The sequence below is a fragment of the Harpegnathos saltator genome, unplaced genomic scaffold (genome assembly GCF_003227715.2).
Source record: "Harpegnathos saltator strain DR-91 unplaced genomic scaffold, Hsal_v8.6 scaffold71, whole genome shotgun sequence".
Taxonomy (NCBI): Eukaryota; Metazoa; Arthropoda; class Insecta; order Hymenoptera; family Formicidae; genus Harpegnathos; species Harpegnathos saltator.
The window spans coordinates 616024-643464 of NW_020230549.1; the positions used below are offsets into that span (position 1 = coordinate 616024).

At 34.2% G+C, this 27441-nt stretch overlaps 4 protein-coding genes across 4 annotated transcripts; 2 read left to right on the forward strand and 2 right to left on the reverse strand.

Annotated features, from left to right (window-relative positions):
* Window positions 1–1071: 1071 nt before the first annotated feature.
* Window positions 1072–3533, forward strand: LOC112590086 (U4/U6 small nuclear ribonucleoprotein Prp31-like). The gene is made up of 8 exons (XM_025305736.1): window positions 1072–1283; window positions 1394–1591; window positions 1664–1868; window positions 1987–2156; window positions 2224–2381; window positions 2449–2739; window positions 2832–3056; window positions 3153–3533. The coding sequence occupies exons 1-8, from the start codon at window positions 1166–1168 to the stop codon at window positions 3255–3257; spliced, it is 1470 nt and encodes a 489-aa protein (XP_025161521.1). The 5' UTR covers window positions 1072–1165; the 3' UTR covers window positions 3258–3533.
* LOC112590087 (cell cycle checkpoint protein RAD17-like) lies at window positions 3457–6095 on the reverse strand. The gene is made up of 9 exons (XM_025305737.1): window positions 5888–6095; window positions 5050–5437; window positions 4808–4964; window positions 4598–4720; window positions 4305–4483; window positions 4147–4236; window positions 3877–4064; window positions 3691–3809; window positions 3457–3613 (listed from the first exon to the last, which is right to left on the reverse strand). The coding sequence occupies exons 1-9, from the start codon at window positions 5900–5902 to the stop codon at window positions 3496–3498; spliced, it is 1377 nt and encodes a 458-aa protein (XP_025161522.1). The 5' UTR covers window positions 5903–6095; the 3' UTR covers window positions 3457–3495.
* A 2710-nt stretch (window positions 6096–8805) lies between these two features.
* On the reverse strand, window positions 8806–11273 carry LOC112590093 (NADPH--cytochrome P450 reductase-like). The gene is made up of 5 exons (XM_025305783.1): window positions 11253–11273; window positions 9844–10083; window positions 9494–9755; window positions 9139–9367; window positions 8806–9045 (listed from the first exon to the last, which is right to left on the reverse strand). Exons 1-5 carry the CDS (start codon window positions 11271–11273, stop codon window positions 8901–8903), a joined length of 897 nt encoding a protein of 298 aa, XP_025161568.1. The 3' UTR covers window positions 8806–8900.
* Window positions 11274–24103: 12830 nt separating this feature from the next.
* Polr1F (RNA polymerase I subunit F) lies at window positions 24104–27396 on the forward strand. Its single transcript, XM_011155735.2, has 3 exons — window positions 24104–24487; window positions 24786–24928; window positions 24999–27396. The coding sequence occupies exons 1-3, from the start codon at window positions 24297–24299 to the stop codon at window positions 26312–26314; spliced, it is 1650 nt and encodes a 549-aa protein (XP_011154037.1). The 5' UTR covers window positions 24104–24296; the 3' UTR covers window positions 26315–27396.
* Window positions 27397–27441: the final 45 nt, after the last annotated feature.

Below are 27441 nucleotides of genomic sequence, written 5' to 3' on the forward strand. Positions count from 1 at the left end.
CTCTATAATAAACGATTTGATACGTCTGAAGACGCATGATGTATCGTTGCCCGCATCGCATTCCCTTCTTCCTGCTTCCCTGTATAAAATGTCGAATTGAAACGTATTAAAAAGTATTGACATTTTGAATATGTCTGAATTCTGAATCTTTTTGACCCGAAGAAAAGGATTGAAAAGTATTAGTTTCCATTAAATTTTACTGCGCTAAATGCGAGACGGTCTCTTTCGCCCGGTGCCTCACCAGAGAAATTTCTCTGGTGCGCTAAATCCCGTCCATCAGGCCATCAGTCTTTGTAGTATATCTCGTCGGTGCATAAGGTTTATATTATTTGTACATACATATTTTGAAACATTTTCTTTGGATATTATATCAAACGGATTTTGCGTGTCACGTAATATCCTTAATTCGGACTACACGGACATTATTATTTTGATCATTTTGATTTCTTTGGTATTCATTGAATTATCCAGGACGTGCAACTGCCATGTTGAGCGACTCAATTGTCGTGTGAAATATTTCGATTTTCACAAATTCATATAAAATTTTTCATTTTTCACTGATTCACAGAAGTCTTTCACTTTTTACTAGTTCACGCTAGGGAAAAGATTCATGATCGATGCCCCGAGCAGCTGCAACGCTTTTCGAATCATCTATGTCGGCGCGCTTTTACTCCTCAGATTTCTGTCATTAATAACTCGATAATTATTGCGAATCTCGCAAAATGGTGTGGGACTTTTATGTTTGTCTTAACCCAATCTACCCTTACACTTCGGGTTGGCAGTTAATTACCGGACACTTCGTATGATCTTCATGATATTAATCATACACAATGTCAATTCTTTTTTTTGCACATGTTAATATGTTAATTCATGTTATAAACGCGTAACAAAGTGCGAGACCGTGCTTGTCAAGTACGTCATGGTTACGTACGTTATGGTTGTAGCTTGGACATAAACCGCCTAAAAATGGATGTAGCACGGACTGCCACCACATACAGGTTTTACTGCCGAAACCTGAAAGTGGATGTAGCCTCGTAGTTATCCTCTCAAAATGGATGCAGATGGCGCCCTTTCCCAGTGCGGAAATTCGGTCGAAAACACTGTGTTAGCCGTTCTTAGGTTCCTATTTGGAATAAGTGATTTATAGTAAATTTGAGAAACAAACATGTCTTTAGCAGACGAGCTTCTTGCTGATCTTGAAGAAAATGATGACTCTGACGTTCCTATGGAAGAACCGGAGCCGAAGTTTATCCCGACTTCGGTATCCAAAGTCATAGAAGAAGGTTAGGTTTAAGATATTTCACAATTTTATTTTACATTTTATCAAGAGAAATTAATTATCAATGTTACACATTCAAAATAAAATTTTATAGTTCGTTATTTCTCCTTGCAGAAATAAAAGTAGCCTCTGTGCGAGAGTTAGCTAAGTTACGAGACTCAGAACAGTTGCAGAAAGTGATATCACAGATTGAAAAGTACAGCAAAGTACCCAGAAAGTCAGCCGATATTATAGGACCTGTAGAATCAGATCCAGAATATCAGTTGATAGTTGAAGCTAATAATATGGCTGTAGACATTGATGATGAAATAGGTAAGTAACTGTAGTTGATTATGTATATACTTTTCCTTTATGAACTAATAAATACTAACTGATATTTTTCAGCTACTATTCATAGATTTACAAGAGATAAGTATTCAAAAAGGTTCCCAGAATTGGAATCTTTGGTAGTAGGACCATTAGAATATGTAATGACCGTTAGGGAATTGGGCAATGATTTGGACAGGGCAAAAAATAATGAGATTTTGCAACAGTTTCTTACACAGGCAACAATTATGGTAGTATCTGTGACTGCATCAACAACTCAAGGGTAATTTTCAAATATTAATCTTTATAATTATTGTATATAAATATTTGTGTATGAGTATATGTAAATATATAAATTTTACTTCTACCATTATATATATATCTGTACATTTATATTATAGCCAGTTGCTGACAGAAGAAGAAAAGGAAGCTATTTGTGAAGCATGTGACATGGCAGTAGAATTGAATAATTGTAAATTAAAGATATTTGAATATGTAGAAAGTAGAATGGCATTTATTGCACCAAATCTGTCGATAATTGTCGGTGCATCGACGGCTGCTAAGATTATGGGTATGTAAAATTATATCACACGAATTGAAATACAAAATTTTTATTGTATGATATTTTTTTTATTCAGGTGTCGCAGGTGGTCTGACAAAACTTTCCAAGATGCCAGCGTGTAATGTTCTAGTCCTGGGATCCCAGAAAACCACACTCTCTGGATTTTCGCAAGTCACCACTCTGCCTCATACAGGCTTCATATACTATTCTGATATTGTACAAGAGACACCTCCTGTAAGATTATCTTTTGTATAATAAGTATAACGAAGAAATCCTAAAAACTAACATAACGACGTTGCAGGATTTGCGGCGGAAAGCGGCAAGACTGGTAGCTGCTAAAAGCATGTTGGCAGCCAGAGTGGATGCCTGCCATGAGAGCACGGACGGCCACGTCGGACAGATGCTGCGCGAGGAGATTGAGAAGAAGCTGGACAAGTTGCAGGAGCCACCGCCCGTGAAGTTCGTGAAGCCGCTGCCGAAGCCAATCGACCCTGGCCGGAAGAAACGTGGTGGCAAACGCGTCCGTAAGATGAAGGAACGTTATGCGATTACGGAATTCAGGAAACACGCCAACAGGATGAATTTCGCGGACGTAAGTTATTGCAACGTACAATCATGTACATTAAATTCTTTGCATTTTGCGATATTTAACAATGGCTAAGAGACACGTTTGTTTAACTGCAGATCGAGAATGACGCTTATCAAGAGGACCTGGGCTACTCGCGAGGTACAATCGGCAAGGCCGGCACGGGGCGAATCAGGTTACCACAGATCGACGAGAAGACGAAGGTCAGAATATCAAAGACATTGCAGAAGAATCTGCAGAAGCAGCAGCAATGGGGAGGCAGTACCACCGTCAAGAAACAAGTCTCTGGCACCGCCTCCAGTGTAGCTTTTACTCCTTTACAGGTTCATATCTATGATTCTTTAAACAGTAATTATGTAATGTAAAATGTAACTAAGATAACACGTTCAAAACTTTATTTTTATTATGACGACTTGCAGGGTCTCGAAATTGTCAATCCACAAGCTGCGGAGAAAAAGGTGAACGAGGCAAACGCAAAATACTTCTCCAATACAGCCGGTTTCCTGAAAGTCAAGAAAACGTAGAGAAGAAATGTCTAATGTAAAAATAAGCAAGAGGAAATCATTGTGTATTTATTATCCTGACTATATGAATTTAGGTACTCAGTTATCTTTTTTATTCTTAGCGCGCGTGCGCGTGTAGTTTTTAATTATTTATATTAGTCTGGTAAAACAAGCGTGGAGGAAACGGATGAGATGTGTGAAAAGAGAGATAGGTAATTACGAAAGGAACGTATGTTGATATAATTCCACGTCCTGTTCTTTAATCATCTTCAATAAATATCTCGACGTTGTCATCGACCACTTCGTTCGTTTCCTTCAAAACGGGTTTGATCATCGACTCGTACCACTCTGTTTCTGCCTTCGCCAAGCACCGACGTCTACGAGTAAACGCGTTATTAAAGATTGATTAAAAGAAGAACGAATAAGATGATTATTAATTTGTCTTGATGCTCACATATTACTGTAGTTATCCCGCGGTTTTCTCGTGGGATTCCAACCAGACACTGGCTTCTCATTGGCTAACATCAAGCCGCGAATGCAGTACAGAAGCGCAACTTTACCTAAGTTACGATCCTGTAGAAAAATTGAAAATTCAAGAGGACATTTAAAGCAGCAAATTCGACGTTCCAATTAAACTCACCCGCCATTCGGAATTCAAAACGTCACCTAAGCTTAAGATATCAGAGGCCATCGTGGCTTCCTCTATAGTTCTTATAGTGTTCAGATAATTTTCTTGAAGAAATTGAACGAATATCACCGCTTGCGACTGGAAGAAGCCGGTTATCTCTTCGGGATCATGTGCAAACTTGCACGGATTATCTGGGTCCCCTAGAATTACAAGTTGCAGTCGATTCACAAAAAGTAAAAAAATACAATTCGATCTGCAAGTCGAAGTGTAAAATTGAATTACTTTTTGGATTAATGACCCTTCCGACGCCATGCAGCAAACCCAAGGTTTCCTCCCGTACTCCACACTCGTTCTTCGACCATCGTTCAGGCACTAACAACCGTAAAAATAATGCCGAGAAGTTCTCTGAGGTTGATCGTTTTAATTTATAAGGAATATACCTCTGAGAGAAATAAAAATAAGATTTAACATGGCACTGCGTACATCGCCGATACTATTGGACAACGTCTCGTCGATGTGCTGCTGGGAAATATGCAGCATGTCGCTGGCGATGGAGTTCAGTATACCGGACACGCGTTTCATCACGTTTTTCATCGCCGTCTGTGTGACCGCGTTCACGCTACACCGATAAATCATAATTACGATTGAAATTATATGTACATGTGAAATTATATATAGTAGATTGATAATCTTTAATTACCAAGTCCACCAAGAAGGATGACGATTTACTCACTTAATGAAATCAATACCAAACTTTTCTCTTATAGTTGGAGCAAACAAGGTCTGCACCAGCCTTGAGTTACTAGCCTCCGTGCACACGAATATTATAGGCTCCCTACCTATTTGGAAATATTTTCTACAAGAAGATACTCGTCAAAAATGTCACAAACTCTGAAAAAGTTTAAATAGCTGCGTTAAATGATTTATATAAAATATTACTTACTCCAGAAGTGAGAAGAAACTTTTGTGGTCCTCTTGATAGACATTTGGAAGGTCTTTAATGAGAAGTAACTGCTTGGAACACGTACCGAGTACTGTGTGATACCGTGTCGCGCGAATTAAATGGTCCTCAAACCGGTCTCCTTGTCGCATCACGCGTTCTAAGATTTAAGACTTTACTAAATAAAACTCATTCAATATTACTTTCTATCTTGTACTAAACAATGTAGTATTTATTGTTATTACTGTTTTCATCCTCAACTGGATCAAGTGGGGTAATCCATTCGATGATGTCGAATTTATGTTCCTGAGCAAGCAGTTTTATAGCTGCTGTTTTGCCACAACCAGAAGGACCAGAAAGGACTAGCATGGAAGGCTGTGCCTTCGAAGTTCTATACCGAAGCCAAACAGAAATTTCATTTTGCTTTTGCTTGCTGATTGCCAAGTCAGAGAGCTTACGTGGCTCACACGCTTCAAGCAGTTTAGATAAACTGGTCTCATGTCTCCGTTGAGATTTATTTTGCGTAAATGACCTGTCCAATATATCATTCTCTAATGCTACTGAACTAGTACGCTTTACCACAGGCTTATTTATGACGGCACTGTCGAATGATGGCACACACCAGCTATTTTTCTAACAAGAAAATAATCGGGAAACAATTATATTAAAATATAATGTATAAAATACTTAATATCATTAATATTCACACAGGATATGACAATGCAAGCTAAAGCTAATTCAGTTAATTAAAATAACATATAATTTACAAATCACAAAATAATATTCACATACAAAACAATAATATAAACTTATTTTCATGTATAAATTGGTCATCTTTATTTTATTTACCAACCCTATATATAATAAATATAATAAATATAATAAATCAGAATTAATTATTGAGTTTTTTATGAATATTGTTTTTCAAAAAAACATTTATTGTTTTAAATGAAATGTTTGTTGGCCATTACGTCTTATATGTTACGTTAGTTTGTATTATGTTAATTTAGGTTATGTTACGATATATCCATAGAATTCTCAAAATGATTTTTATACATATATATTTTTTATATGTTAACGTACTTTTGAACATGCCATGATTCTTCTTGATAAATCGTCACATTGTAATAAAATTTTACACTTTTTTATAAATTTGATCGTTCTCTTCTTTAATCTTACTTATCCTTGTGCCAGGATTTTGAGTGTAATGATATACGTCAAAATCGTATATATACTAATATATTTTTTTTTTAACAAAAATAAGATTATAACTCATAAGTTTAAAAATAAGTTTTGAAAATAACAAAATATTTAATATTGCGCGTAAGAAAAGTTATTAACATTTTTTAAATATTTTTATATAGTTAATTTTATTTTTAAATAATTTTTTTTCCATTTTTTGTTTTTGCCTATTTGCCCTTTCGATAATTTTAATCAGGGAGAGAAATATATCAGCATTCTCATATTAATAAAGTTGTTTAAAACAATAATGTAAACTTATTTTCATGTATAAATTGGTCATCTTTATTTTATTTACCAACCCTATGCATGATGTAAAAATATTATTGTCTTTGATTCAACATCTCTGTTATAAGATATAGCTTTTAATACAATGCAAAATCTTAAACTTAAAATATACATAAATAAGTATTAGTTGTCACAGTGATATATAATTTACATATAATTATTTATCTATTTCATTGTAAAATCGGTGATGAAATGAATCGATACTCCCGATTAATTCAATTTTTAAACAAAGATCAAATATTTAATATAGCATCAATAGTGCTAGTCAATATGTAATTGCTATAATGCAATTATGATCAAGTGAACAATGACTGAATATGGATTGATATTTATTAATCATATCTTCTTTCTAATTCTTACTGTGTTTTTATCTTGAATTCTGTTTTCCAATATATTTAATTTCAACACTTCAACAGTTTGAACACTTTCTCTTCGATATAGTTTTGAATGTAGCTGATAATCCAAGAGAGAACTTATTTTTAATAAATTTCAGAACTTCTTTCATCGAACTATTAGTTATGTACTGAATTACATTGGAGAAAAAATATTCAAACCGTTTTGAAATTTAATATATTAACGCTTTTACCGCTCGTTATTCGACCCTATTTGTTTACGTTCGGATTATCTTTTCTCTGAATATCAAATGGCACATACATATCAAAATGACTGTGGTATTTTTCGCATGTATCGCATATTTGAGTCTGACAGTAAAAGGGATGAATCATATACTAAATTGAATCACATAACTATTATTTTATGTTTACTTTTCCAATGTAAAAGTTTATGATGGTAGAAATTTATACAGGATCCGGCATGGATTTAATTTTTCTCATTTTTTTTCACTTATTACTTTTCCTCACATTTTTAGAAAAACTCATTTTTCTCACTTTTTCTAACTCTGGGCTTCTTGATTCCTCGCATGAGTACGATTCAGTTATTAGAAAAAGTGAGAAAAGTGAATTTTTTCCAAAAAAATGAGAAAAAGTATTAAGGGGTCAGGGGTAGTCAGAATTTTCAAAAAATCGATTTTTTTGCATTTTCTTGAAGTATGATGTCTTGAAAATATTACCTGAAAATTTCAAGTCAATCCAACGAATAGTTTTTGAGATATCCTACATTTACTGAAGGGCTTTCTGACCCTCGACGGCAGGTAGCTGGCAGCAGCTGCAAATAACCGGTTTCAACCGGCATAAAGGATTAGGGGTAGTAGTCAGAGGCGTGAAAAAATGAATATTTTAAATAATTTATTTTTGACAGTAAATTTATTTTATAAAACTAATAATACAGAGTTATTATTTATGTTTTAACTTTACTTGACTGAATGATTTTTTTTGTTTCATTGATTTTAGATGAACCAGTAAAATGTTCTGATGGTCACCGCAAAACACTACTTGTGGAACGGCATCCAACAAAGATGGCGATAACTTCATCTACAATTAATATTTTTTTTTTGAAATTTTGGTCAAGTAGAGTTAAAACATAATATAATAACTCTGTATTATTAGTTTTATAAAATAAATTTAATTACTGTCAAAAATAAATTATTTAAAATACTCATTTTTTCACGCCTCTGACTACCCCTAACCCCTTAAATGAAAAAAAGTGAGAAAAATAAATCGAATCTATGTTTGTTTATATTGCAAGATTAAAAATAAAATGCGGATACTGCTTAACATTGCTGTAAATTTCTCAAACATCACATAAAATGTAATCGCAATATGTTGATATGTATGTTAATTATACATTCATGAATTAATAGTGCCTAGAATATAATCAACATAATTATCTTTAAACGAAACATGAAACTTGGAGAAAGAGCCTCGTACATGAAATTCAATGATCACGGAATTCTCCTACAGTATTGAACAACACGATAACAATTATTTATACACCGCGATTATGCTATTTTTGTAAAAAAATAATATATTCATCATATAAGCCTTTATTTAGTTTCATGCATTATGAGCAAGAAATAGTAAACTACAATGAGAAGTAGCACTTGAATGAAGTCTTTTATGTAATTGTATCATCGTCAAAGCTTATGGCGTCGCGATATTACCAGGACTAACTCGGTACTTCGCTCATCGTTTTAAAAGATTGCGAGAAAATCACATGTTAGAAAATAAGTTAAGCTGATTTGTCTTATCGTTCAAGTAAAAAACTTATTAATTTCATTTAAAAAAATATTGAACTTTTTTCGTAAGAGCAACAAAATTAAAAACACATTACATATATTTTTTATACAAATTTATACATCTTCTGTCTAATATAAAATCAAGTTTTCTAAACAAATTTTTGATATTAAACCATATTTAAACAATTAACTATACATAATGATCGAAATGTACGACTAGGTGTAGGAATTGCGAAAGGGATTACGTGAATAATGCCAGTACTGATTATCGCGCGATAATTCAACTATAGTTCTTTCATCCACTAGGATGAAAAGTCAAGTGGCTTCGTGAAACGTGTGATTACTGTCGATCGACCTGGCGTTCTGACAAATTGAATTGAATTCAATTTTCAGATTTTGACGGAAATTGTGCTTCTCTATGCCTCGAGTTACTGCTCAGCTCCAGACGTCACTGGAATATCGTTTCTGTGAGTCCATCTTTTTAATATAATCCATAGCATCGAGTTCTGACATGTTTCCTCGTTCCATCACCACCTTGAGTAATATATTATGCACGTCGCGCGCCATATTTCTCGCATCTCTGAAGAGAAGATAAAAATATTTTAGAAACGAAGAAATGGAATTCGAAAAATGATTATATATTGCAGCGGAAAGATCATAAATTGCGACTAACCCGCAAATGTAAATGTGTCCGTTTTGTTCGCCGATCACTCGCCATATTTCTTCCTTGTTCTTCTCGAGCAAGTGTGTGACGTAAACTTTCTGAGGTTGTTCTCGGCTAAAGGCAGTGTGTAACGTTAACGTTCCGTTCTCTACATATTGTGCCAACTCATCGTGATATAGAAAATCTTCCTTGCTTCTTCTGCAGCCGAAGTAGAGTATCGTGTCGCCTACTTCTTTACCTGAGGAAGTAGACATTGAGGACATTGGTGTTTCGCATCACAAAATCAAGAACGTCGTAGCGTGAGATAATGAAAATCTATACATTTTTTTTACATGCCTCGCATATTATGTAATCAGTTTCTTACCTTCCTTCCTCGCCAAGTCGCGTTCTTGTATGAAGCCTCTGAATGGTGCTAAACCAGTGCCTGGTCCGACCATAATGATAGGAGTGGAGGTACGTATGGGCAAACGGAATTGAGACTTCCTTACAAAGATCGGGACGAGGCAAGGTGGATCGGAGGGATGTTTTTCCTTTAACCAGCTGGTCGTGACGCCCTTGTTTATCCTACCAGTCGGAGTCTTGTACTCTACTACCACTGCCGTGATGTGGATCGAGGTCGGATGAAGCTACGAGGTGAGAATTGTTGTTTTCATAAAGTCTAGTCGAGACGATCATTTTCTGAGGGAAATCTCATTTTCAGATTCAGCTAAGTACCTTCGGGGATGAGGATATGGAGTAGTATCGGCATTGTAATCGCGGCAGGATTTCGCAGAGATGATCCAAAGGTGGCTTCAAGCTGGGAATGTCCTCCAGGATATGCACGATATTGCGATTCTCTTGAACTATCCACTGTTGATAAGCTGCCTTGCCTTCTACAGTGGTGGACGCCATCAATTTGAGTTTCTCCTTGTCCGTGGGTTCAGTAGCATACTCGGCCAATTCCTTGAGGATATTCTGCACCGATGGGGGGGAGCGGAAGGAATGTTATAGGTGATAGAATGATACAGGGAGAGGGGGATGAGGAGGAGGGGGAGGAGTGGAGGGGGACCGAGAAGGAGGAGGAGGAGGTATAAAGGGGAGAGAGAGAGAGGGGGGGGGAGGGAGACGAGAGAGAGGAGGAGAGGAGAGAGAGGGAAGAGGGAGGAAGGGAGAGAGAAGAGGAGAGAGAGAGAGAGAGTATCGATCATTTTCGACTTACTGATTTACTCTTTTTGCCTATAAGAAAGGAAAAATTATACGAATGTTCATTTATCCGCGCTTAATTTTTTTTATTCTACTTTTTATATTTTATATATATTAATGGTAAGTAGTCATGGGCGATTAAATTTCGAAACATGTTGCCGATCAAAGTCTCCTTATAATAAAACGATCTGAACGTCTGGAGACGCAGATTATCCGTTGCCGCATCCATTCCCTTCTTCCTGCTTCCCTGTATAAAATGTCGAATTGAAAAGTATTAAAAAAGTATTGACATTTTGAATATGTCTGGAATTCTGAATCTTTTTGATCCGAAGAAAAGGATTGAAAAATATTAGTTCCATTAAATTTACTGCGCTAAATGCGAGACGGCTCTTTCGCCCGGTGCCTCACCAGAGAAATTTCTCTGGTACGCTAAATCCCGTAAGCCATCGGTCTTTGTAGATATCTCGTCACGTGCATAAGGTTTATATTATGTACATACATATTTGAAACATTTTCTTTGATATTATATCAAACGGATTTTGGCGGTGTCACGTAATATCCTTCGGACTACACGAGACATATTATTTTGATCATTTTGATTTCTTTGGTATTCATTGAATTATCCAGAACGGCAACTGCCATGTTGAACGACTCAATTGTCGTGTGAAATATTTCCGATTTTTCACAAATTCTATAAAATTTTTCATTTTTCACTGATTCACAAGAGTCTTTCAATTTTTATAGTTCACGCTAGGAAAAGATTCATGATCGATGCCCGAGCAGCTGCAACGCTTTTCGAATCATCTATGTCGGCGCGCTTTTACTCCTCAGATTTCTGTCATTAATAACTCGATAATTATTCGAATCTCGCAAAATGTGTGGATTTTATGTTTGTCTTAACCCAATCTACCTCCTTTTCACTCGGTTGGCAGCTTAATTACCGGACACTTTCGGATCTTCATAATATTAATCATACACAATGTCAATTCTTTTTTTTGCACATGTTAAGATGTTAATTCATGTTATAAACGCGTAACAAATGTGCGAGACCGTGCTTGTCAAGTATGCGTATTATGGTTGTAGCGGACATAAACCGCCTAAAGAAAGGTATGTAGCACGGACTGCACCACATACAGGTTTTACGTCGAAACCTGAAAGTGGATGTAGTCGTGTTTCTCTTCAAAATGGATGCAGATGGCGCCCTTTCCAGTGCGGGAAACGGTTCGTCGAAAAACACTGGTTACCGTTCTGAGGTTCCTATTTGGAATGAAGTGATTTATAGTAGAATTTGAGAAACAAACATGTCCATTAGCAGACGAGCTTCTTGCTTGATCTGAAGAAAATGATGACACTGGACGTTCCTATGGAAGACCGAGCCGAAGTTTGTACCCGACTAACGTATCCAAAGTCATAGAAGAAGGTTAGGTTTAAGATATTTCACAATTTTATTTTAGCATTTTATCAAGAGAAATTAATTATCAATGTTACACATCAAAATAAAATTTGTATAGTTCGTTATTTCGTCTTGCAGAAATAAAAGTACCTCGTGGTGCGAAGAGTTAGCTTAAGTACGAGACTCAGAAACAGTTGAGAAAGAGTGATATCACAAGATGAAAAAAAGTACAAGCAAGAGGACCCAGGAAAGTAAGCCGATATTATAGGACAATGTAGAATCAAAGATCCAGAATATTCAGTGATAGTTGAAGCAATAATATGCTGTAGACATGATGAGAAATAGGTAAGTAACTGTAGTTGCATTATGTATTATACGTTTCGCCTTTATGAACTAATATAATCAACTGATATTTTTTCAGCTACTATTCAATAGAATGTTACAAGAGATAAGAAATATCAAAAAGGTCGCCAGAATTGGAATCTTGTGGTGTAGGACCATTAGAAATGTAATGACCGTTAGGGAATTGGGCAATGAATTGGACAGGGCAAAAAAATAATGAGATGTTTTGCACAGTTTCTTACACAGGCAACAATGATGTAGTATCTGTGACGTGCATCAACAACTGCAAGGGTAATTTTTCAAATATTAATCTTTTATAATTATTGTATATAAATATTTGTGTATGAGTACTATGTAAATATAATAAAGTTTACTTCTACCGATTATTATAATCCTGTACATTTATATTATTAGCCAGTTGCTGGACAGAAGGAAGAAAAGGAAGCTATTTGTAAAAAGCATGTAGCATGGCAGTAGAAGTAGAATAATTGTAAATTTAAAGATATTTGAATATGTAGAAATAGGGAATGGCATTTATTGCACCAAAATCTGTCGATATGCCGTGCATCGACGGCTGCTAAGATTATGGGTTATTGTAAAAATTAATCACACGAATTGAAATACAAAATGTTTAGTATGATATTTTTGTTATTCAGGTGTCGCAGGGGTCTGACAAAACTTCTCCAAGATGCCAGCGTGTAATGTTCTTAGTTCCTGGGATTCCCAGAATAACCACACTCTCTGGGATTTTCGGTCAAGCACCAGCGGTCGTGCCTCAATACAGGCTCATTATACTATTCTGATTATTGTTACAAGAGGACACCTCCTGACAAGATTATCTTTTGTTAATAAGTATAACGAAGAAATCCTCAAAAAAACTAACATAATCGACGTTTGCAGGATTTGCGGCGGAAAGCAGGCCGCAAGACTGGTAGCTGGCTAAAAGGCATGTTGGCAGCCAGAAGTGGATGCCTGCCAATGAGAGCAAAAGACGGCCACGTCGGACAGATGGCTGCGCTATGAGATTGAGAAGAAGCTGGACAAGTGCAGGAGCCACCGCCCGTAAAGTTCGTGAAGCCGCTGCCGAAGCCAATCGGACCCTGGCCGGAAGAAACGTGACTTGGTGGCAAACGGCGTCCGAAATAAGATGAGAGGAACGTTATGCGATTACGGAATTCAGGAAACACAGCCAAACAGCGATGAATTTCGCGGAAGCGGAGAGTGTATGCGCAACGTACAACTCATGTACATTAAATTCTTTTGTCATTTTGCGATATGTTAACAATGGCTAAAGACCGTTTGTTTAACTTGCAGATCTGAGAATGACGCTTATCAAGAGACCTGGGCTACTCGCGAGGTACAATCGGCAGGCCGCACCGGGGCGAATCAGCGTTACCACAGATCGACGAGAAGACGCAAGGTCAGAATAAATTCAAAGGACATTTGCAGAAGAATCGTGCAGAAGCAGCAGCAATGGGGAGCAGTACCACCGTCAAGAAACAAGTCCTCTGGCACCCGCCTCCAGTGTAGCTTTTACTCCTTTAAGAGTTCATATCTAGTGATTCTTTAAACAGTAATTATGAATGTAAAATGTAACTAAGAAACACGTTCAAAACTTATTTTTATTTATGCGACTGTGCAAGGGTCTCGAACATTGTTCAATCCACAAGCTGCCGGAGAAAGAAGCTGGTGAAAAACGAGGCAAACGCAAATACTTCTCCAATACAGCGGTTTCCTGAAAGTCAGAAAACGTTAGAGAAGAAAATGTCTAATGTAAAAATAAGAAGAGTAAATTCATTGTTGTATTATTATCCGACTATTATGGGAATTTAGGGTACTCAGTTATCTTTTTTATTTCTTAGCGCGCGTGCGCGTGTGAGTTTGTTTAATTAGTTTATATTAGTCTGGGCTAAAAAAGCGTGAGGAAACGGAATGAGATGTGTGAAAAAGGAAAGGAGACTAGGTAATTACGAAAGGGAACGTATGTTGATATAATTCCACGTCCTTGTTTCTTTAATCATCTTCAATTAAATATCTCGCGGGACGTTGTCATCGACACTTCGTTCGTTTTCTTCAAAACGGGTTTGATCAATCGGACTGTACCACTCGTTTCTGCCTTCCCAAGCCACCGACGTCTACGAAAAAGTAAACGCGTTATTAAGAAGGATTTAAAAGAAGAACGAAATAAGATTGATTATTAATTTGTCTTGATGCTTCAATAGTTACTGTAGTTATCCCGCGGTTTTCTCGTGGATCCAACCAGGACACTGGCTTCTCATTGGTCTAAACATCAAGCGCGCATGCAGTACAGAAGCGCAACTTTACCTAAGTACGATCCTGGGGAGAAAAAATTGAAAATTCAAGTAGGACAATTCTAAAGCAGGCAATATCGACGTTCCCAGATGTGAAAGCTCACCCGCGCATTCGCGAATTCAAAAACGTCACCTAGCTAGAATGCAGAGGCCATCGTGGCTTCCTCTAGTAGTTCTTATAGTGTTCAGATAATTTCTGAAGAAATTGAACGAATGATCACCGCTTGCGACTGGAAGAGCCGGTTATTCTCTCGGATCATGTGCAAACTTGCACGGATTATCTGGGTCCCCTAGAATTAACAAGTTGCAGTTCGATTCACAAAAAGTAAAAAAAATTAACAATTCGAGCTGCAAGTCGAAAGTGTAAAAATTGCAATACTTTTTGATAGATGACCCTTCCGACGCCATGCAGCAAACCCAGAGGTTTCCCTCCCGTACTCCACACTCGTTCTTCGACCATCGTTCAGGCACTAACAACCGTTAAAAATAATGCCGAGAAGTTCTCTGAGGTTTGATGCGTTTTATTATTATAAGAGAGATTACCTCTGAGAGAATTAAAAATAAATTTAACCATGGCACTGACGTACATCGCGATACTATGGACAACGTCTCGTCGATGTGCTGCTGGGGAAATATTGCAGCATGTCGCGTGGCGATGGAGTTCAGTATACCGGACACGCGTTTCAATCACGTTTTCATCGCCGTCTGTTGACCGCGTCACTGCTACAACGATAAAATCATAATTACGATTGAAATTATATTGTACATGTGAGAATTATATATAGTAGAGTAGATAATCTTTAATACCATAGTTCCACCAAGAAGGATGACGATTTACTGACCTTAATAAATCAATAGCGCGAAATTTTCTCTTATAGTTGGACAAACAAGGTCTTGCACCAGCCTTGAGGTTACTAAGCCTCCGTGCACACACGAATATGTATAGGCTTCCCTACCTATTTGGAAATATTTTCTAAAGAAGATTTACTCGTCAAAAATGTCACAAAACTCGAAAAAGTGTAAATAAAACTGCGTTAAATGATTTATATAACAATATTACTTACTCCAGAAGGTGAGAAGAAACTTTTGTGGTTCCTCTTATAGACATTTGGAAAGGTCTTTAATGAGGGAAGTAACTGCTTGAACTACGACCGAAGTACTGCTGTGATACCCGAAGTGTTCGGCCGAATTAAATGGTCCTCGAGAACCAGGTCTCCTGTCGCATCACGCGTTCTAAGATTTAAGACTTTTACTAAATTAAAACTCATTCGAATATTACTTTCTATCTGTGTACTAAAGCAACGTGTAGTATTTATTGTTATTTACTGTTGCAGGCCTCAACTGGATGTCAAGTGGCGGGGGTCGAAATGCGCATTCGATGATGTCGAATTTATGTTCCTGAGCAAGCAGTTTTATAGCTGCCTGTTTTGCCAACAACCAGATAGGACAGAAAGGACTAGCATGGAGGCTGTGCCTTCGAAGGTTCAGTATACCGAAGCCCAAACAGAAATTTCATTTGCCTTCTGCTTGGCTGAGTTGCCAAGTCAGCGAGAGCTACGCGTCACACGCTTCAACGCAGTTAGATAAAAACTGGCGTCTCATGTCTCCGTTGAGAAGAGTGTATTTTGCGTAAATGACCTGTCCAATTATATTCATTCTTATTCTAATGCTTTAGCTGAAACTAGTACGCTTTACACAGAGCTTATTTATGACGGCAGCTGTCGGAATGATGGCACACACCAGCTATTTGTCTAACAAGGAAATAATCGGAAAACCAATTATATTAAAATATTAATGTAAAAATACTTAATATCATTAAAATATTCACACAGATATGATACAATGCAAGCTTAAAAGCGAGAGTGTCAGTTAATTAAAGAACATATACTTTACAAATCACAAAATAAATTCACATACAAAACAAAATATAAAACTTATTTTCATGTATTAAATTGGTCATCTGTTATTTTTAAGTTTAACCCAACCCGTATATATAGATAAATATGAATAATATAATTAAATCAGGAATTAATTATTGAGTTTTTATGAATATTGTTTTTCAAAAAAAACATTTATTTTTTTAATGAAATGTTTGTGGCTACTACTTACGTCTTATAGTGTTTACGTTAGTGTTATTATGTAATTTAGGTTATGTTACTATATATCCATTTAGAATTCTCAAAATGATTTATACAGTATATATTTTTTATATTTTTAACGTACGTTTTGAACATGCCATGATTCTTCTTGTAAATCGTTCACATCTGTAATAAAATTTTACACTCTTTTCTATAAATTTGATCGTTCTCTTCTGTAATTCGTTACTTATCCTATGTGCCAGGATTGTTGAGTTAATGATATACGTCAAAATCGTATATCTTTAATATATTTTTTTTATTAACAAAAATAAGACTATATAACTCATAAGTTTACAAAATAAGTTTTTGAAGAATAAACAAAATATTGTAGATTATTAAAAGACTGGCGGTTAAGAAAAGTTATTAATATCATTTTTAAATATGTTTATATAGTTTAATTTTATTTTTAATAATTTTTTTTCCATTTTTGTTTTGCCTATTTTCCCTTTCAAATTTTAATCAGGGAGAGAAATATATTGCAGCATTCTCATATTAATAAAAGTTGATTTTAAAACAATAATTTAAATTATTTGTCATGTATAAATTGGGGTCATCTTTTATTATTTTACCAACCTATAAGCATGATTAAAAATATTATTGTCTTTATTCAACACTCTGTATAAGATAAGCTTTTAATACAATGCCAAAATCTAAAACTTAAAAATATATACATAAGAATAAGATTATTTCACAGTGATAGTATAATTTACATATAAGTATTATCTGATTTTCATTGTAAAATCGGTGATTGAAGATGAATCGATACTCCCGATTTAATCGAATTTTAAAACAAAAAAGATCAATATATTTATTATTAGCATTCTAATAGTGCTAGTCAATATGTAATTGCTATAATGCAATTATGATAATGGAACAATGACTGAAGATGGACATTGATTTTATTAAATCATATCTTCTTTCTAATTCTTACTGGAGTGTTTTGTATCGGGAATTCTGTTTTTCCAATATATAAATTAGATTTGCAACACTTCAAAACAGGTTTTGAACCACTTCTCTTCGAATATAGTTTTGAACTGTAGCGGATAATCCGAAGAGAGAATTAATTTTTAATAAATTTCAGAACTTCTTTCATCGAACTATTATAGTTACTGTACTGAATACATGGAGAAAAAAATATTCAAACCGATTTGTAAATTTAAATATACGCTATTTACCGCTCGTTATTCGACCCTATTTGTTTACGTGCGGATGATCTTTTCTCTGAATATCAAATGGCACATACATCATCAAGAATGACGTGTATTTTTCGCATGTACCGCATATTTGAGTCTGACAGTAAAAGGGATGAATACATATACTTAAGATTGATCACATTTAAGCATTTATTTTATGTTTACTTTTCCAATGTACAAAATTCTATGATGGTAGAAATTATACAGGATCCGCATGCGATTTAGATTTTCTACATTTTTTTCACTTATACTTTTCCTCACCAATTTTTAGAAAAACTCATTTTTCTCACTTTTGCTAACTCTGGAACTTCTGTGATTCTCCGCATGAGTAACGGAGTTCAGGTTATTAGAAAAAGTGAGAAAAAGTGAAATTTTTTCCAAAAAAATGAGAAAAAGTATTAAGGGGTCAGGTGGTAGTCAGAATTTTTCAAAAAATATCATTTTTTTTTGCATTTCTTGAAGTATGATGTTCTTGAAAATATTACCTTGAAAATTTCAAGTCAATCAACGAATAGTTTTTGAGGATATCCTACATTTACTGAAGGGCTTGTTCTGACCCTCGACGGCAGGTAGCTGGCATGCAGCGGCAAATTAACCGCTTTTTCAACCGCATGAGAAGATTAGGGTAGTATTCGAGAGCGTTGAAAAAAATGAATATTTTAAATAATTTTATTTTCTAGAATGTCGCGTTTTTCATTCTTGTTTATCTTTCTTATTGTACCGAATCTGATTTAAAATCTCTATTAGTGAAACAGCATTATTAGACATAACCGTTGTCTTTGCCTTTGCAGCTTCAGCTCTTTTGAGAGCTACAATTCTCATCATTCTCATTAGAAAAAAGAAAAGAAAAAAAAGAGAAGAAAAAAGGGAAAAAGAACTTTAAGAATGATGAGAATAAAAAGTGTTTTCATCTCCCTATTTCCTCTAATTCTTATATGATTATTTAATCCTTATATATTTATCTCACACGCAGTTCTAACAAAGGCAGTTCTATTTACGTTTTTATCTTCGTTCTCTTTCTTGCGCTGTTAAGCGAATATATAATCAAAACCAACAAAAATTGCTCATTTAAATTAAGAATATAAGGATTAAGTACATATACATTATCGAGATAAACGAGTATTAAATAACTGCGGAATACGTCGCTGTTGAAGATTCATCATGGGCGAGACTGCGAGAGTAGCCAGACGTAACGTTCAGGTAGGACAAGACTTGTTCACTATTGCGCATCTAGATATTCTGCATTGATTTTTCAAATTGGATGCAACTTGCAGGATCAATGTAGAATTAATATTTCGACTCGGGAAAGACTTTTTTTTTATCAAATCCTAACTTGTAGAAAACTATCGATTTGAATGTCGGCAAGAAAAAAACGGAGATACTTTTGTTAGATATTTGACAAAACGCCGGATCGGTATTTATCCAACGCTTAAAAAATAACACGGAGAACATTTTAGTTGGATGAATAAATTTTCATTACTTTCCGCTTGCGGTTTTCAATCGTTAGCGACGATTTAGAGACGAAGAGAGAGGAGAGCGAGAAAGAGAGAGAAACGTCTTGCCAGGATTTCTGCAGACCGGTACATTTCGGCAGATTCGGTATTAAAATATTAGACGTAGAAAGAATAAAAATGAAAAAAAATTTTTATATTAGTTAGTACAGAAAGTCCGACGTACTTTTGTTAAATAGAGATGAGTACCAAATTTTCTACAAGTTAGAATTAGGATAGAGAAAACGTCAAACCTTTTGCGACGATGAAATTAAACAGCAATATAAATTCTGATTTACGATATTAATCGATATTCGATTTTCGGTACTGATTTACTTCCTCATTTCTCCATAAGAGAAGAAAAATTAATACAAATCGTTCGTTTATATATCCGAGTGAATTTGTTGAATAAATTAGAGGGGTATGTACCTGAAAAATGAGAACGAATTGTCATTGTACTTGGACAATTTTCTGACATTGATTTATGGTATTGATCGATATCCGATTTTCGGTAGTGATTTACTCTTTCATTTCTCTACAAGAAAAAAAATTGATGCGACTCGTTCATTTATCCGCGTTAATTTGATGAATAAATTAAATATTGATCGGTCTTCAATATTCGATACTGATTTCTTTTTTCATTTTTTTATAAGACAAAAGAAATTGATACGAATCGTTCGTTTATCCGAGTTAATTTGTTGAATAAGCATAGAGGGGTAAGTACCTGAAAAATGAGAACAAATTGTCATTGCAATTGGATAATTTTTTGACACTGATTTATGGTAATAATCGATATTCGATTTTCGGTACTGATTTACTGTTTCATTTCTCTATAAGAAAAAAAAATTCGTACGAATCGTTCATTTATCCGCGTTAATTTGATGAATAAATTAAATATTGATCGGTCTTCAATTTTCGGTACTAACTGATTCTCTAATTTCTTTATAAGAAAATAAAAATTGATACGAATCGTTCTTTTATCCGACTTCATTTGTTGAGTAAATTAGTGGGGTAAGTACTTGCAAGATGAAAACAACTTGTCATTGCACTTAGACAATTTTCTAACGCTGATTTATAGTATTAATCAATATCCGGTTTTCGATACTGATTTAGTCTTTGATTTCTCTATAAAAGAAAAAGAGCTTAATACAAATTGTTCATTTATCCGCGTTAATTTGATGAAACAATTAGATATTGAACGGTCTGCGATTTTCAGTACTGATTTATTTTCTCATTGTCTTATAACACACAAAAAATTGATACGAATCGTTCGTTTATCCGAGTTAATTTGTTGAATAAGCTTAGAGGGGTAAGTACCTGAAAAATGAGAACAAATTGTCATTGTACTTGGACAATTTTCTGACTCTAATTTACGGTATTGATCGATATTCGATTTTCGGTACTGATTTACTTTTTCATTTCTCTATAAGAAAAAAAGATTGATACAAATTGTTCATTTATCCGCGTTAATTTGATGAATAAATTAAATATTGATCGGTCTTCAATTTTCGGTACTAACTGATTCTCTAATTTCTTTATAAGAACATAAAAATTGATACGAATCGTTCTTTTATCCGACTTCATTTGTTGAGTAAATTAGTGGGGTAAGTACTTGCAAGGTGAAAACAACTTGTCATTGCACTTAGACAATTTTCTAACGCTGATTTATAGTATTAATCAATATCCGGTTTTCGATACTGATTTAGTCTTTGATTTCTCTTTAAAAGAAAGAAAGGTTGATACAAATTGTTCATTTATCCGCGTTAATTTGATGAAAAAATTAGATATTGAACGGTCTTCGATTTTCGGTACTGATTTATTTTCTCATTGTCTTATAACACCAAAAAAATTGATACGAATCGTTCGTTTATCCAAGTTAATTTGTTGAATAAGCTTAGAGGGGCAAGTACCTGAAAAATGAGAACAAATTGTCATTGTACTTGGACAATTTTCTGACTCTAATTTACGGTATTGATCGATATTCGATTTTCGGTACTGATTTACTTTTTCATTTCTCTATAAGAAAAAAAGATTGATACAAATTGTTCATTTATCCGCGTTAATTTGATGAAAAAATTATATATTGAACGGTCTTCGATTTTCGGTACTGATTTATTTTCTCATTGTTTTATAAGACAAAAAAATTTGATACGAATCGTTCGTTTATCCGAGTTAATTTGTTGAGTAAATTATTGGGGTAAGTACCTGCAACATGAAAACAACTTGTCATTGCACTTAGACAATTTTCTAACGCTGATTTATAGTATTAATCAATATCCGGTTTTCGATACTGATTTAGTCTTTGATTTCTCTTTAAAAGAAAAAAAAGTTGATACAAATTGTTTATTTATCCGCGTTAATTTGATGAAACAATTAGATATTGAACGGTCTTCGATTTTCGATACTGATTTATTTTCTCATTGTTTTATAAGACAAAAAAATTTGATACGAATCGTTCGTTTATCCGAGTTAATTTGTTGAAGAAGATTAGAGGGATAAGTCCTTGAAAAATGAGAACAAATTGTCATTGCACTTGGACAATTTTTTGACACTGATTTATGGTATTAATCGATATTCGATTTTTGGTACCGATTTACTCTTTCATTTCTCAATAAGAAACAAAAATTCATACGAATCGTTCATTTATCCGCGTTAATTTGATGAATAAATTAAATAATGATCGGTCTTCAATTTCCGGTACTGACTGATTCTCTAATTTCTTTATAAGAGAATAAAAATTGATACGAATCGTTCTTTTATCCGACTTAATATGTTGAGTGTATTAGTGGGGTAAGTACCTGCAAGATGAAAAACAACTTGTCATTGCACTTAGACAATTTTCTAACGCTGATTTATAGTATTAATCAATATCCGGTTTTCGATACTGATTTAGTCTTTGATTTCTCTATAAAAAAAAAAGAGCTTGATACAAATTGTTCATTTATCCGCGTTAATTTGATGAAAAAATTAAATATTGAGCGGTCTGCGATTTTCAGTACTGATTTATTTTCTCATTGTCTTATAACACACAAAAAATTGATACGAATCGTTCGTTTATCCGAGTTAATTTGTTGAATAAGCTTAGAGGGGTAAGTACCTGATAAATGAGAACAAATTGTCATTGCAATTGGGTAATTTTTTGACACTGATTTATTGTATTAATCGATATTCGATTTTCGGTACTGATTTACTCTTTCATTTCTCTATAAGAAAACAGAAAATTAATATGAATCGTCCATTAATCCGCGTTAATTTGATAAATAAATTAGGTATTGATCGGCCTTCGATTTTCGGTACTGATTTATTCTGTCATTTCTTTATGAGAGAAGAAGAATTGGTCCGAATCGTTCGTTAACCGAGTTAATTTATTGTGTAAATTACAGCAGTAACTACCTGAAAAATGAGAACAAATTGTCATTGGACAATTTTCTGACACTGATTTATTAATCGGTATTAATCGATATTCGATTTTCGATATTGATTTACTCTTTCATTGCTCTATAAGAAAAGGAAAAATTAATACGAATTGTTCATTTATCCGCGTTAATTTTTTTATTTTATTATATACTATATTTTTATTATATTTTTTATTATATATTTTATTATGGTATAAGTAGTCTATGGGTCGATTAAATATTCGAATACATGTTGCCGTATCAAAGTCTCCTGTATAATAAACGATCTGACACGTCTGGAGACGCAAGATATATCCGTTGCTCGCATCCCATTCCCTTCGTCCTGCTTCCCTGTATAAAATGTCGAATTGAAACGTATTAAAAAGTATTGACATTTTGAATATGTCTGAATTCTGAATCTTTTTGATCCGAAGAAAAGGATTGAAAAATATTAGTTCCCATTAAATTTTACTGCGCTAAATGCGAGACGGTCTCTTTCGGCCGGGTGCCTCACCAGGGAAATTTCTCTGGTACGCTAAATCCCGTAAAGCCATCGGTCTTTGTAGTATATCTCGTCGATGCATAAGGTTTATATTACCTGTACATACATATTTTGAAACATTTTCTTTGGATATTATATCAAACGGATTTTGCGTGTCACGTAATATCCTTCGGACTACACGAACATTATTATTTTGATCATTTTGATTTCTTTGGTATTCATTGAATTATCCAGAACGCGCAACTGCCATGTTGAACGACTCAATTGTCGTGTGAAATGTTCCGATTTTCACAAATTCATATAAAATTTTTCATTTTTCACTGATTCACAGAAGTCTTTCACTTTTTATTAGTTCACGCTAGGGAAAAGATTCATGATCGCTGCCCCGAGCAGCTGCAACGCTTTTCGAATCATCTATGTCGGCGCGCTTTACTCCTCAGATTTCTGTCATTAATAACTCGATAATTATTACGAATCTCGCAAAATGGTATGGGATTTTTATGTTTGTCTCAACCCAATCTACCCTCACATTTCGGGTTGGCAGCTAATTACCGGACACTTCGTATGATCTTCATAATATTAATCATACACAATGTCAATTCTTTTTTTTTGCACATGTTAACATGTTAATTCATGTTATAAACGCGTAACAATGTGCGAGACCGTGCTTGTCAAGTATGCTATTATGGTTGTAGCACGGACATAAACCGCCTAAAAATGGATGTAGCACGGACTGTCACCACATACAGGTTTTACCGTCGAAACCTGAAAGTGGATGTAGTATCGTGGTTCCCCTCTCAAAATGGATGCAGATGACGCCCTTTGCCAGTGCGGAAAGTCGGTGTCGTCGAAAACACCGTGTTGGCCGCTCTCACGTTCCTCTCTGCTATGTCTATAAAATCATGTAGTACCACCACTGCGTTCTGATTGGTACATTTCCGAAGATGGATGGAAATGCACCAATCAGAACGCAGTATCTTCATCCAGCAAGCAATCCAGCAAACAAGCACCATGTGCCGCTGACTTAAAAGTGAAAACAAATATAGTTTTCTCATTCTAACTTATTGCACTAGTTCCGCAGTGCCGCTAAAAAGACCAAACATATGTATGAGCTAACCTTATATTAACATTAACCTAATCTGAATTTTCGCGCTTCGAAACGTTTAGACGTGGTATCAAGTATATTCTTTTAAAGTAATTTTGTCTGGTTACAAAGCAAAATGAAATTTAAGACAAATCAGAAAATAATGTGGACTCCCTTAGAGTTAGAAGGACTTTTAGAAGATAATGATTCTTGCGTACATTTCGAGAAAACTAACAAACATCTCGCACTATATCCGTTCCATTTAAAAAACCTCCGGAGAGCTCTCAATGAGATTATGATGTCTATGTTAAATACTTATGATACAGAGTACGTATGATATATTTTTCCTAATTGTTTATTTTGTTTATTACGTTCAAATTTTAGTCTTACATTCAGAGTATTTTTTATTGTTTATCTCCAGATATTGGTTGATTTTATAGTTTAGAGACTTGAAGACAAAAGAGAAATTAAAAATGTAAATGCTATTCATAAATGTTTTTCTTACAACTTTCTTCATATTTAATTTTTTTATGTGTGTATCTGATGTCTACAAAGTATTTTGGATGTAAAAGGTAGGAGCCAATTTGCAATGATATCTATAATAAGATGCAATGCTTTGTTTTAGATTAAAAGGATTTCTAATATCGTACAAAAATCCTAAAGTACTGAGTAATCTTGGAGAGACATTCTATGACAGCTGTTTCATTCATATTGATATTGAAGCTGACTTTTATCTGTTTTGTCCAAAAGTTGGATGTTCTTTAAAAGGTATATAAATTGTATTTATATTTCTTTTGTATCATGGTTGAGTGAATTTATTAACACTTCCAATATATAGGTATAGTGAATAAAAAGGGCTTGGATCATATTGTCTTACTTGTGCACAAAATATTTACTGTTACTATCCCAAAACCAGACAATGAGGAGGAATGGCTAGGTGATAATCTAGAAATTGGCCAAGAAACAAAATGTTGTGTAACCCACATAGATAGAAATACCAAACCACCTTTCATCTGTGCCACTTTAAGTACTGATTACTTGCAAAGTTGTAGACTACCAGAAATATCTAATAATGCAGATATGGATATTAAAAATAATGTGAGCATCAAGAAGATAGTAGATGGTAGATCAGATACTTCTGCATCAGAAGACAGTGCTATTTTCAGTCAAGAAGATCCTGTCAAAATAAAAGTTGAGGATCCTGAGCCAGAAGCGTATACATGGGATAACACAGCAGATGCTAGCAATTATTCACAACTTAATAATGATGGAACAAATGTATATGATAATATAAATCTCAATGGATGCACAGAATCACGCAAAAGAAAGAAAAGAGAACATATTGAAATAGATGCTTCATTTGAGCCAGAGAGGAAGAAGAAGAAGAAGAAACACGTGAAAAGACCTAGAGAATCTGATTCAGAATCAACATGTGTGGCAGAGAATGAAAAAGAAATAATTAATAACATCACAAGTACTGTAAAACGTATTAAATATAAAGAAGAAATAGAAGAAGAACAAGATAATAAAAAACATAAGAAACACAAGAAGAAATCTCTAGTAATGTCGGATTCAGAGCCAGATTTCCCTGTTAAAATATATAAAAAAGAAAAAGAAGAACAGAATAATAAGAAACATAAGAAGAACAAGAAAGTATCTATGGTAATGTCAGATTCAGAGCCAGATTTTCCTGTCAAAGTTAAAGAAGAAAAACCTGACCCGGTCATAGATAAAATAATCAAAGAAAGTTCAAGGAATTATGAGTCATCTGGTTATGAAAATATGGGAACACAAAATTTGGATGAACATATGGAAACGGATATATGTACAAAAACAGAAAGTTCTGATAAAGAAAAGAAAAAAAGATCAAAGAAAGCATCTAAAGACATAGATTCGGAGGTTGAGTTTAAAATTAAAAGTGAAAATAAAATAGTCGATGATACTTTTGAAATGAATAAACACGACAGTGAAGATGCAGTAGATGAACAGCATAAACATATGAACCATAATATATTAGAGTCGGATATTTCTTCAAGTATCTCTGACAATGAACATATATCTAAAAAACAAAAAAAAAGTAAAAAATCGTCCAAAGAGCCACTAGATTCGAAGTTGAAACATCATGTTAAAATAAAAGAGGAGGAAGATAATTGATCTAGACATTAACTCATATCATGCAATATGTACAGAGAAATTTAAAGAAAGTAAAAACCTTATTGAGAGAGGACAATATTAATCCTTTTAATATGATGATAGAATCAATGATTTACAAAAATCTTCCGTTTATCCGTTATAATTGTATTGTAATATTATTATGCTTATGCACAAAATATTTTTATCACAAAACCAGATAACGAGGAAGAGGAATGACTAGATGATATCGAATATTGGCCAGGGAGTAAAATGTTGCATTGCTTGGATAAAAATATCCAATATTTCTCCACCTGTGCTACTTTAAATATTTAAATACCGGTTATTTGCAAAATTGTAACTTGCACGGAAAAATTAATGGTGTCGATGGCAAAGATAACATTAGAATTAACGATATCAAAAAAATGATCGATTAGATATAAGTCTTTGAGAACAATACTCCAACAAAGAAACTCGCTTCAGAATAGAGATAAAAAAGCACTTAATCCAGATGCGTATATGAAGATTGATAGTAATGTTACATATATATTATTGTATAAGTAATATGCAATAATAGTAACAATACGATCGCAGTACGTGGATGTGTTAACGGTATACAATTTTAAGTGTAAATGTCCAGAAGCCTGATTCGTGGAATGTATAGATGTACGACGTGTATATAAAACTAATTTATAATGGCGAATCTGAAGTTACAAGCAAATATATTATTTCTTAATTCCGCTTTCTCTCTTTGCAAACATCTAACCATAATTTATGGTAGGATATTATTTACATTAATTTTTACTACATACCGTATTCTATTTGTTTTTCTCGATGTAATATTTTTATAAGTTTCGTATTGTACATTATATGCGGAAGTAAAGCTCATAGATTCGTTGAACGATATTCCGATCGTATGTATAAATCGATTGTAAGTCAAGATATAAAGATTTAATCGAATTAAGATTTATAGTAATAAGCTAGACACGATGTTTTTACTTTGTCATACAGATAAGATGTATACATCTCAGAGATCCATGTGCACGACGAACAAAAATTGCCATCTTGTACGTTCTGTGAATTAAAAGATTTTATTTTCAAGACCATTTATATGTATAATTTATAATTGTTATTTTTGTTGGCGCTCCACT